The sequence below is a fragment of the Triticum aestivum genome, chromosome 4D (assembly GCF_018294505.1).
Source record: "Triticum aestivum cultivar Chinese Spring chromosome 4D, IWGSC CS RefSeq v2.1, whole genome shotgun sequence".
NCBI lineage: Eukaryota > Viridiplantae > Streptophyta > Magnoliopsida > Poales > Poaceae > Triticum > Triticum aestivum.
In genome coordinates, this window is record NC_057805.1 from 69106548 (window position 1) to 69118432 (window position 11885).

General features: G+C 44.9%; 1 protein-coding gene across 3 annotated transcripts; it reads left to right on the plus strand.

Annotated features, from left to right (window-relative positions):
* The first annotated feature begins 2509 nt into the window (after positions 1 to 2509).
* Positions 2510 to 7627, plus strand: LOC123096274 (MLO-like protein 4). 3 transcript variants are annotated; one of them, XM_044517962.1, is made up of 16 exons: positions 2510 to 2730; positions 2808 to 3114; positions 3188 to 3245; positions 3644 to 3858; positions 3944 to 4060; positions 4152 to 4217; positions 4319 to 4407; positions 4777 to 4867; positions 4971 to 5056; positions 5298 to 5347; positions 5440 to 5480; positions 5625 to 5795; positions 5887 to 5922; positions 6173 to 6240; positions 6562 to 6622; positions 7040 to 7627. In XM_044517962.1, exons 2-16 carry the CDS (start codon positions 2998 to 3000, stop codon positions 7295 to 7297), a joined length of 1524 nt encoding a protein of 507 aa, XP_044373897.1. In that variant the 5' UTR covers positions 2510 to 2730; positions 2808 to 2997; the 3' UTR covers positions 7298 to 7627. The 3 variants fall into 3 exon arrangements, with proteins under 3 accessions (XP_044373897.1, XP_044373899.1, XP_044373898.1); XM_044517964.1 differs by having other exon boundaries at positions 4152 to 4212; positions 4793 to 4867; XM_044517963.1 differs by having other exon boundaries at positions 2537 to 3114.
* The last annotated feature ends 4258 nt before the right edge of the window (positions 7628 to 11885 follow it).

Genomic DNA, 11885 nt, shown 5'->3' on the forward strand with positions numbered 1-11885 from the left:
CAGCAAGGGGAGCCCCAAGTAGGAGTAATCCTACTTGGGCGCCTCCCACAAGTCGGCCTCCCCCCCCCCTTCCATAAGTGTCGGAGGGGGAAGGAAAGAGGGGGGAGAGAAGGAAAGGGGGAGGCCGAATCCTCCCCTTTCCTTTCTCCCTTCCCCTCCTTCCTTCTCCTCCTATTCGGCCTATATGGGGGCGCACCAGCCCACTAGGGGCTGGTCTGTCCCGCCCTTGGCCCAATAAGGCCCATATATTTGTCGGGGGGTGCCCGGAACCCCTTCCGGTGACCCGATATGTACCCGGTACCCCGGAACACTTCCGGTGTCCGAATACTATCGTCCTAGATATGAATCTTTACCTCTCGACCATTTTGAGACTCCTGGTCATGTTCGTGATCTTATCCGGGACTCCGAACAACATTTGGTCACCAAATCACATAACTCATATAATACAAAATCGTCATCGAACGTTAAGTGTGCGGACCCTACGGGTTCGAGAACTATGTAGACATGACCGAGACACTTCTCCGGTCAATAACCAACAACGGAACCTGGATGCTCATATTGGTTCCCACATATTCTATGAAGATCTTTATCGGTCGTACCGTAATGACAACATACATTATTCCCTTTGTCATCGGTATGTTACTTGCTCGAGATTCGATCGTCGGTATCTTCATACCTAGTTCAATCTCGTTACCGGCAAGTCTCTTTACTCATTCCGTAATGCATCATCCCGCAACTAACTCATTTGTCACATTGTTGCAAGGCTTATTATGATGTGCATTACCGAGAGGGCCCAGAGATACCTCTCCGATACTCGGAGTGACAAATCCTAATCTCGATCTATGCCAACCCAACAAACACCTTCGGAGATACCTGTAGAGCATCTTTATAATCACCCAGTTACGTTGTGACTTTTGATAGCACACAAGGCATTCCTCCGGTATCCGGAAGTTGCATAATCTCATAGTCAAAGGAATATGTATATGACATGAAGAAAGCTATAGCAATAAAACTGAAAGATCATTATGCTAAGCTAACAGATGGGTCTTGTCCATCACATCATTCTCCTAATGATGTGATCTCGTTCATCAAATGACAACACATGTCTATATTTAGGAAACTTAACCATCTTTGATCAACGAGCTAGTCTAGTAGAGGCTTACTAGGGACACGGTGTTTTGTCTATGTATCCACACATGTATCAAGTTTCCGGTTAATATAATTCTAGCATGAATAATAAACATTTATCATGATATAAGGAAATATAAAGTAACAACTTTATTATTGCCTTTAGGGCATATTTCCTTCACACACCACTTGCCTGTAGGTTTTGCACTTGTTGTACGAGCTGCAAAATTTGTTTACATCCTCTTGAATGGCGTATCATTGATGGGCTAGTGCTTTGGATTGCAATCATGGATCACTTCCCCACGGTAAGGATCGTATCACTTTTTCTCACGAAATCAACCATGCACACTTTACCAAAACGACGTGCCCTTTTGCTCCGTGCCACGACACGGATCCACACTAGTGGTCAACTCATCCTCCTTGTTCGAGTAGCGATTATCTCAAAGTCTGGCTGCTTGGTGTGCGCCTATTAGGTGTCTACCGGATGGGTGTCCGACAGGGAGTCATCCACTTGTCTATCTGTGTATCCGCCTCTGTCATGGATAGTGTTCATCACGCCTCGTCATTTGCCGACATTGCGCTTAGTTGAGGCATTTAGGAAAACAATAACCAGTCACCAAGAGACGACAACTATATAGCGGGAATCTGCGACCAATCAAGTGTCGGCTACTCCGTGAAGAGATAGTAGTTGCTAAGGTTGACGGTGAACGACACTCGATGCCTGGTGGTGAAAGAGGTTGCGGACTGCTGCGATGATTGCTGCGTGCCGAGCGTACGAAGGTGCTGGGCGACCTAGTAGTAGGGCGGCTTTGGCTGGACGGGTCAAGGCTGCGATTGACCGGGCAACATCGGCCCAGGGGTGCGCTTTGGGTGATGAGTTAAAGGCGCAAACAAACACTACCTTCGCCATGACGCGCGGGCCTTGGCGTTGCGTGGACGCGACCTTGCGGGTTACCTCCGCCTGTTCCGAGTCCTATGGGACGACGAACATCGTCTTTGGTTCCTCTGGCTATCATGGCGATGGACGTCAAAATGACGGGGGATTTCGGTGAAGCCAGCAGGAGTGGTGGGCTTTCGCGTAGGAGAAGCAGTAGAATTGTGAGAATGCGCGGGCTCCGGCTCGATTCTGAGTGGGTCTGGGATGTCAATCTCTAACATGGCAGACGTCTTAACTCCCCTACACCTTCCCTAGTATGGTACCGGTTTCTCGAATTTCAAACGTTCATTTTAGACGAGCCAGCCGAATTGGATGGGCTAAAAGCGTCATATCTAAATATTTTTGGTCGATTTGGTGATCACGTTGGAGCTGCCTTATCTCCCCAACTTCGTTGTATCAACAATATTGCCAACCTTCTAAAAACCATTAAGACAAACAACATATGAGCGGTGCTGCCCATGTGCCACTTCTTGACCACCCTTGAGTCCTTTAACTGTAGCAGTACCTTGCTCATTCACTCACCACCAGCTATTAGCTCTAGCTAACCCCCCAAATTTGTTAAACCCGAAAGCAATTCTTCAATCAGTGCCTGCTCCCACCCAATCCAGCTCGTACTGAACTGAGCAGAGGCAGCTCATTCAGTTTAATGCCAATCCGAGCAAAAGGTTGGGCAGTTTTTACCGAGTTCGGCCATTCCAGTTTCATGTATTCTTGAAGTCAAACTTAGGAGCTCCATTTCCAGATTCTGGGTTCGGCCCTTCACGTGCTGCCTCCTCCGATCCGGCGCCGACCGCGCCCACCTCCTCCTCCCTCGATCCGCATTAACTACTCCCTCTTCCGGTGCCGCCGCCTCCCCCTTGTCAATGCGGTGGAGGCGTCGGAGCTAGCTGCACATCGCGGCAGGCGAGCACAAGGAAGAGTGGTGGAGGCTGATGGCGGAGGAGGGGAGGTCTCTGGCGGAGACGCCGACGTGGTCGGTTGCCACGGTCACCACGCTCATGGTCGCCGCATGCTTCCTCATCGAGCGCTCGCTCTCACGCCTCGCCAAGGTAACCTTCGTCCGGCAGCCTGCTTAGCTGGTGGAAGCTACCACGTAGCTGATCTTCTCATTGGTTGATGCAGTGGCTGCGGAAGACGAAGCGGAAGGCCATGCTCGCCGCACTCGAGAAGATCCGCGAAGGTGGCGCCTCACGATAGAAACTCTGAAAGTTGCCGTCTCCCTGAGTTTGACTATCTTTAAGCCGTTAATCTTAACACTGTTTTGACTGTTTATTAGGACCGCCACTACATATAGCGCGGTTTACAAATGACAATGTTCACTCCAAGGTCGCCACGATTTGTAGTTTCATCACTTTTATTTATCAAGTGTCAAGGTCTTCTTTTGGTCTGTCTGTATCTGTTTTGGGACATCCAACATTCTTTTACCTTTCAGTAGTGTCAAACCTCAGTTTTTGTTCTTTATCTTGGAGTGCTCTCCATTATTTTTGGTACAAAGGGACTTCTCTTTTGCCACTGTTTTTCTTGCTTGGAAGGTGTTTGAATTTTTGCCTCAAAGAGGGAACCATGTCTCACTTGCAGAACTGATGCTGCTTGGCGTGATATCACTGCTGCTGAGCCAGACGGCCAGGTGGATATCAGAGATCTGCGTGCCATCGACACTCTTCACCAGCAAATTCTATATGTGCACAGAGAAAGATTTCGCCGATCTGGACCATCATGGGGATGGCACTGCTAACGACACCCACATTGCTAGAATCCTAGTTGGCGGTCAGTCGATGCATGTTTGCGATGAGGTAAATGTCATAATCGACTGGCTCCCATCAAACCTTTTGTTTCATATGAGATAAATCATCTTGTTGTCGCTTTCTCTGCTTGCAGGGTCATGAACCTTTTGTTTCATATGAGGGTCTTGAGCAGCTGCATCGTTTTCTGTTTATTCTTGGTTTTACTCATGTGCTTTACAGTTTCGTGACAGTGGTTCTGTCGATGATTAAGGTATGTCTTCCTTATTTGTTATTGATCTGAGTATCTGATCTAGCAACATGGTCTCTAAGTGTCTAATGTGTTTTTTCTGTGATTGTTACAGATATATAGCTGGAGGAAGTGGGAAACTCAAGCATGTACACTCTCAAGGGAGCAGTTGCAACGTAAGGTCAAGTGAAATTGGATGCTCGTTAGGTCATATAGTAGTGCTAGTGATATATTCGCTTAATAATGATGTTTTGTTCAACCTGAGAAGTTTTTCCCTCTCAGCTAGGAGAAAGGTTATGCGAAGGCAATCTACCTTTGTTTTCCATCATGCATCTCACCCATGGAGCAAAAGTAAAATACTTCTTTGGATGGTAAGTTCGCTGCATTGCTTCAAGAACAGTGTTGTGGTTGCACTGATTCTTATTGCATATTTTCCTTGTGAATCTCTTAGTTAGTAATGACTTAATGGTTATAACTTTCATGTTTTATTTGCCCAGTTAATTTAGTCTTTTTCATATTTACTAATATATATTGAACAAACTCCAATAATATTATTAGACTACAAGTGCAAATGAATCGCATCTGTACTATTGCAGCTATTTAAATAGACAATATACCATATGTATCCAACTACACCTGCTCTCTGTGACGACTTGTCGATTTTCTCAACCCGCAAATGCTTTGCGTCACATACCTTGTTGGTACGATTTTTTTTTTTTGACATTTTTAATATGCTCTAGTAACCAAATGTTGCAGTTGTGCTTTCTGCGCCAATTTAAGGGTTCTATTAAAAAATCAGATTACATGGCATTAAGGTTGGGCTTTATCACAGTAAGTGCTCTTCATCGCTCTATTTGATCTCGTCTACTAGAATCTTGGTGATAAGTCATTTCTTCAATGCATTTTTATTGCTTATCAATTTTCTTTATATCAGTATCATAAGTTGCCGCATTCGTATGACTTCCACAAATACATGGTACGGAGCATGGAAGATGATTACAATGGAAGTGTTGGTATCAGGTAAAACAGAACATGCACTGCTTAATCCTGAGTCCTGACAATGAGATTATTTGTTTTTCTTTGATGATATAAGCGGTTACACATCAAGATCGAACAAACTTATCTGATGAAGAAATCCTAGCATTTATCCTTATTGGATTTTGATTATAATATGATACTCCTACTTGCTTGTGGTTTGCATAGGATTTATAAATATATTATGCTCTCTCTTGTGTGTGCTAACATTCCATTTGCTGTACAGTTGGCCACTTTGGGCTTATGCAATAATATGCATCTTTGTCAATGTTCATGGTATTACCTCCTTATTACTTTCTCACACAAGCATAGGGATCTGGTTGTCCATTTTAGTCCTCATTAGGTTTGCCACGTTTCACTAATTGCAGGTCTTAATATATATTTCTGGCTATCATTTGCCCCTGTCATTGTAAGTATCACCCCAACTCAAAGAAAAAAGTATCACCCATATTTCTGAACCAACGCGCTAGTCGCAGTTAATTGTTTTTCCCTTTCTTATCTGAAAATGGTATTTATGTCCTGGCCTAATTACGCATCTTCAAAATGTTCAAAGATCGTCCTGCTTGTGGGCACTGAGCTGCAGCATGTTGTGGCTCAGTTGGCACTGGAGGTTGTTGAGGCAACAGCCACAAATGTTGGAACACAACTGAAACTGCGGGATGATCTCTTCTGGTTTGGAAAACCTCGGGTTCTGTGGTGGCTTATACAGTTCATCTCGTTCCAGGTAATGTCTCTGACTCTCTTACTATGTAGATGATGTTGTGTTGTGATGCTTTAAACATCTTCAACATCCTAACATCTACCCTTGCTTCCAGAATGCCTTTGAGATGGCGACATTCTTATGGTCTCTGGTGAGGATCACCTTAATATGTGATTAATTATATGTTGTGTTGGATTAACATGCTTTAGTGTGGAGATGCAAGAAGATGCTGGTTCATGACATCTTTTTTATTAGTGCTAAATGCATGGTGGTTGCAAAACTTTCTAGGCCAGCATCACCTATCATGACTCGTCACTTTATATATGACAAATCCAATGGATATAATGGATTTCTTTATAGCTTCTTTTGGTTGTTTACTACTTTGCATTCATCTTTTGCAGTGGGAACTGAGTGCAAATTCTTGCTTCATGAAGAACCAGTACATGGTTGTTATTCGCTTGGCTTCTGGGTAAGTTGCGTACCATGAATACGTTGTGAGTTACAAGTGATGTTGGCATCTCAATATGTTCATTTGACATGTTATTTGAGAAACCTGCAACATATCAATTTTTACATCAGTCTGTCTATGACAATTTACTTTAAGAACCACATGTATGTACAGAAACTGTATTGTGAAGATATAATTATATGCATGAACTGCATTAAGTTAGATTTTTGGTAGTAGACTAGTGAAAATTCCCACCAGCATATGTATTAAACACTTTAAGAAGTGCATTCGATCGTACTTTGGACTCATACAGCTGTTTTTCATCCCTTTTGAGCACTGCAGGCTGCTTGTTCAAATTTGGTGCAGCTACAGTACACTGCCTCTTAACGTGATTATCTCCCAGGTATTTCTTGAATGATAAAACCTAAAAATCAAGAGAGCCAGTTAGTGAACTCTCCACTTATTTCACCAGAATTATTTACTGTCAACCTACTGTACTGATGAATACTTTTCTCGGTAGGCCATATTTTTTTTCCGTCATTGATTATGAAGCTTTTTTAGTATATCCTCTTCATGCAGTTTGTACTCCCTCCGTTCGTAAATATAAGTCTTTGTAGAGATTCCACTATGGACTACATACGGAGCAAAATGAGTGAATCTACACTCTAAAATGCATCTATATACATCCGTATGTGGTCCATATGGAATCTCTACAAAGACTTATATTTACGAACGGAGGGAGTAGTAGACAAGGTAGGAAGGTAATATGTCGCGGCTGGTCTCCTTTTCACTTATCTTGTTTCTTTGCTGAAATTTGCAGATGGGTTCCAAGTTCAAGAAGTCACTGGTCTCCGAGAGCGTGAGGGACTCCCTCCACAGCTGGTGCAAGAGGATCAAAGACAGGAGGCACAACCCGCTCTTCATGCGGAACGGGACACTCACGTCGAGGTCGGTCTGCTCCCTCGGCACGCTGTCGAGGACTGTGTCGGCGTCGTCCCTGGATGAGGCGCTGACTGTGGTCACTGTCGACGACGAGGAGGAGATCTCTCACATCGAGCAAGATATTCGACACCCTTAGTTACTGAGGTTAGCCCTGTTCTTCGCCGGGCTAAATATGTGCAGCTAAAACTCTGCTGAACTTGAAAAACAATGCTCATTCCTGCCTAAGCTTTGTAGTACCTGCAGAAAAGGACCTGCGGATTACACAGTATATAAGTGTGTGACTGTCTAGTGATTGCTCCTCATGGCTCATGGCCACTCTGTGCAAAGTAATCTTGTGTCAATAGGACGCCTGCGCTTCAAGGTGATATTATCATCTTTGTATTGACTTATAACATTGCACTAAATCATCAGAATTCACAACTACGCTTAAAGGAGCGTTTTGGGCTATGATAGTGTTTTTGCATCACTACCTTGCTGAAAACATTGCTCGTACTTTATCTTCAGGGTAAAAACCCAGGATTTTACTTTTACTTGTTGGATCCAGTGACGGCGGCACTTGGGTGTAGTTCGCTTCCTGGAGGCGTTGCTACTGAATAACCTTTCTCGTTTTCTTTGTCGTTGGTCGCTGTTTTGATCGCTTTAGAGTTTCTTTTTCCTTCACCTAGGCAGAGTTTCGGTCTTATATGACTTTGCTTTTTGGCAGTGTGATTCTTTGTGTGTGCGCCAGGCCCGTCGATGGAGGGGGCCAAGGTGGGCGACTGCCCGGGGCCCCCCAAAATTTGGGGCCCCCAAATTACTGGGTATTAGTAGTGTCTGTGTACCAATATAATCACACTTTGTCATTTAATCCAGCGGCAAGGCCTAAGCAAAGTACGTAGCAACAAAAAGCCAGCCCGCGAGGCCTTCTTAAGTGTTCCCATCGATCGCTAACACGCCGCCGGTTCGCCTGCTTCCGCCAAACGAGCAGATGCCGTCTCCTGCCTTGGCCAATCGCCCGCCTGCTGCTTTCGCGGTTCCGCCAATCGCCCAAGGTGCCGTCCGCTGCTCCCTCCGCCAATTGCTCGCCTGGAACGTCGTCAGCTGACCGCTGCTGCCTTTCGCGTTTGCGGTTCTGCCATCGGCTATAACCCAGGTCTCCATCTACTAGGTATACAACTTAATTTTATCATCTCTGTACTTGGTAGATTTCTAATTTTGATCTCCCTGACCTGGGTTAGGAGCAGGGCCTAGTTAGGAGCAGCCGAGTAGGATGATATTATCATCATGTGTCCATGGGCTGGGCATTGATAAATGATAATGAATTTATTTGTCAACGGTGCTAGGTTAGGAGTAAGATATAACAGACTGAAATTGTGTAATAAATTGAGAGTACACCTCAGTTATATTAGTTCTCGTGTTATATGAATGTTTTTAAAATTTTGGGCCCAATTTTGATTCTCGTCCCGGGGCCCTGAATTTCTAGAGACGGCCCTGGTGTGCGCGCTGTTGGCGCTTTGGAGTTTCCTTTTTCTTTTTCCTCCGCCTAGGCAAAGTTTTGTTCTTGTATGACTTTGCTCTTTACCGGTGTGATTCTTTGTGTGTGTGTGTGTTGATGTTGGTTGTATGCATTGAGGTGAGCTGTGTGCTCATTATGTTTGTGTCCCCTTGATGCTTTATTTTGAGTCAATAAAATTCTTGGAAAAGCTGAGAGTTTTGGGTTGTATTTAGCTAGCATATCTATGTTGCTGATATTTATGCCCGAGTTTACGTTTTGTATTGTTGATGTTTTCTTTCTTTTATTACGACCAAGAGCATAAGCACTTGTTTGTTTTTTAGGGGAAGCCATTCGTCACACTTCATTCATTAATCATCAAAGTTACATTGTTCATAAGAATAGTCAGGGCATGTTCGGATGATAGGGATTTGAAGGGGATTAGCAGGGACTGAGGGGGATTAAATCTCCTACAAGTCAAAATCCCCTCCAATCCTCTTCAACCCCCTCGGAAAAGGGTGTAACCGAACAAGGCCTTAGGAGGAAGCTAGTGGTTCCCCGAGCCAAGTACATGATTCAGAAAGAAAAGACGTAGATCTAGCTACCTCATGAGTAACCTTGTTAGCTTCCTTTGGTCAATGCTCAAAGACCACTTCATCAAAAGCACTTGCTCTTATCGAACAATCATGAAATGTTGAAGAACTTGTTGTCGAAAATCCACCTTCACAGAGGGCAGTGATACCTGCTCGCAATCAGATTGTAGAATGATTCTAAAGTGTCCCATCTCTTGAGCTAGTATATCAAAGTCATAGCAACATCACTCTCAAAACATATAGGGTACTAGGCATCAAACCCTAACAAATCCATCAACTATTACATAAGTGATCTCATCCAATTTCCATCAACCCCATGTGCCTACAGAGAAATTACTCACACATGAGTGGAAATATCAAGAAGGTGATGATGGAGAAGTGATCGGCGATGACGAAAACGAAGAATTCCCTCTCCGGAGGCCAGATCAGCCTCCAGACTCCCCCCTGGAAGATGAACAGAGGTGGCGGCAGCTCTGTGTCGCAAAAAAATCTGATAAATTCTGTGTAGGGTTTCAGGACGGGAGATAAATATAGGCCAAAGGGTGTCGGGAGGCAGTGCCTGTGGGCCCCCACACACCCTCCACATGCGTTCAGGGGGTGGGCACATGGGCTCGCAGGTGTTCCTAGCACCCCCTTCTAGCTCCATGGCTCTTTTCTCCTGAAAGAATTTTCTGTATCTTTTTCCATATTTTTGGGGCACCTTTTCTGCACAGAAAATAACACCATTGCAAATTTTGCTGAAAATGACGTTAGTCTGGATTAGTTTTTATTCAGATTATGCAAGTTATAGGATAAAAAACATAGCAGAAGTGCTCAGGAAAAAAGTAGATATGTTTGGAATGCATTGATGAGGACATAGACCTGGGGTAGGGTAATAGGCCTGACCTATACCTCCTACCTAAGGTCCTTGTCCTAGAAGCAAAGAGGTTCAGGAGTAAATAGAGGGGACCCAACAAAGGTGTCGAGTGCAATCCACTCGACCTACCATTCACTCGGAGACCCCCCTTGTTTATGTCACTCGACCACTAAACCACTCGACGTGCAGAAGACCTAAAGCCACTCCGCGCAGCAACGGTTGGGCATTTACTCTTAGACTTAATAGTCATTTATATTACTTTGCTACAGACGTTACCTGTAACGCTCCTACTTTATGAACATTGAACTCCCTGTAACGTGGGTTGGCTGGGGTCCTGGCGCACTCTATATAAGCCACCCCCCTCCACTGGCACAAGGGTTCGCACCCCCTGTAACACACACGCATATAATCCAGTCGACCGCCTCCGGGCTCCAAGACATAGGGCTGTTACTTCCTCCGAGAAGGGCCTGAACTCGTAAAACTCGTGCGTACAGCTTCTCCATAGCTAGGACCTTGCCTTTACATCCCTACCCCCCATTCTACTGTCAGACTTAGAACCACGACATGCATCACATTGCATGTGTTTAACCCTTAATTACGTGTGTGGGGCCGGGGGGTGGGGGGGAGGGGGATGATTATTTGTGTATCAACTACGGTGTTGCTCCCAAGTACATGAGTTTATAGTATGTAGTAAGCTTTCCCTTAGTAAGAAATCAAGGTAGCAACATGTGTCTGCAACACAAAGCAAACTTCACTTATGTTCACAGCAGTTCTAACAAAGGTGTCAACCTTGCTAAATTGCACAAGGCAATTAGAAGATACAGTGGTAGATAATATTTTTGAATAGAACAACTAAAATAGAAGTGCATGTAAAAGTTGTTGGAAGGTGATTCTTATGCTAAAAGTTGATGGCCACTCCCTTCCTCCATGGTGGTTGCATTAGATTAGATCCGCAAATTTCTTGGTCCGGTGTTTGATTTGGGAGGATTTTTCCTTCAAATCTGATCTTGCTGACACTGGTCGGTGGCTCATAATGGCGAGGTTGCGGGATGCAGCCAAACACCATGGGTTTTGGCGAATCTCACTCTTGAAAGTTTTCCTCCAACAGTGCTACGCAATCTATGGACAGTGACTTGACGCCGAGAGTATTCTGGTGTAGCGACGATCGTGTGATTTCTAGCCCAAAGCATGTAGTAGTTGAGATCATGGCAAAGTGGTAGGATTACTCATGATTGACTTCAATTTGGTGGTGCTTCACGAGTACTTAGTCTCGAGTTCCGGGGTAAAAATCCTATGTCTAATCCGAGTTGGTTATACCTGGCAATGGCGGTGTTTTTGTATCGTGACCATGTTGAGGGTATTGCTCGGATATGCCCGGACTTGTTTTTCAAGGTGAAAACCTAGAATTTGGTTTTTGGTGGTTGTATCTAATGATAACGCCACTTGAGTGTCATTCCCTTTCTAACACTAGTAGAAAAAGGCCCATTTGTCCCGGTTCTAGAGGCCCATTTATCCCAGTTCAGGAACCGGGACTAAAGGATCGGTACTAAAGCCCCATACCTTTAGTCCCGGTTCTTATACCAACCGGGACAGATGGGCCTCCACGTAGCCGCTGCGGCGAGCCCAGGCAGGAGGGCCTTTGGTCCCGGTTGGTAGCACCAACCGGGACCAAAAGGCATCCACGCGTCAGCAGCAGGCAAGAGCTGAGGTTTTTTTTTGAAGGGGGTGGGTGATAACCCACAAGTATAGGGGATCAATTGTAGCCTCTTTCGATAAGTAAGAGTGTCGAGCCCAACGAGGAGCT

Coding starts and splice junctions, on each gene's coding strand:
- LOC123096274 (XM_044517962.1), top strand. CDS start 2,998: ATGGCGGAGGAGGGGAGGTCTCTGGCGGAGACGCCGACGTGGTCGGTT. Junction 3,859..3,943: donor CGATGCATGTTTGCGATGAG/GTAAATGTCATA, acceptor CTCTGCTTGCAG/GGTCATGAACCTTTTGTTTC. Junction 6,623..7,039: donor TTAACGTGATTATCTCCCAG/GTATTTCTTGAA, acceptor TGAAATTTGCAG/ATGGGTTCCAAGTTCAAGAA.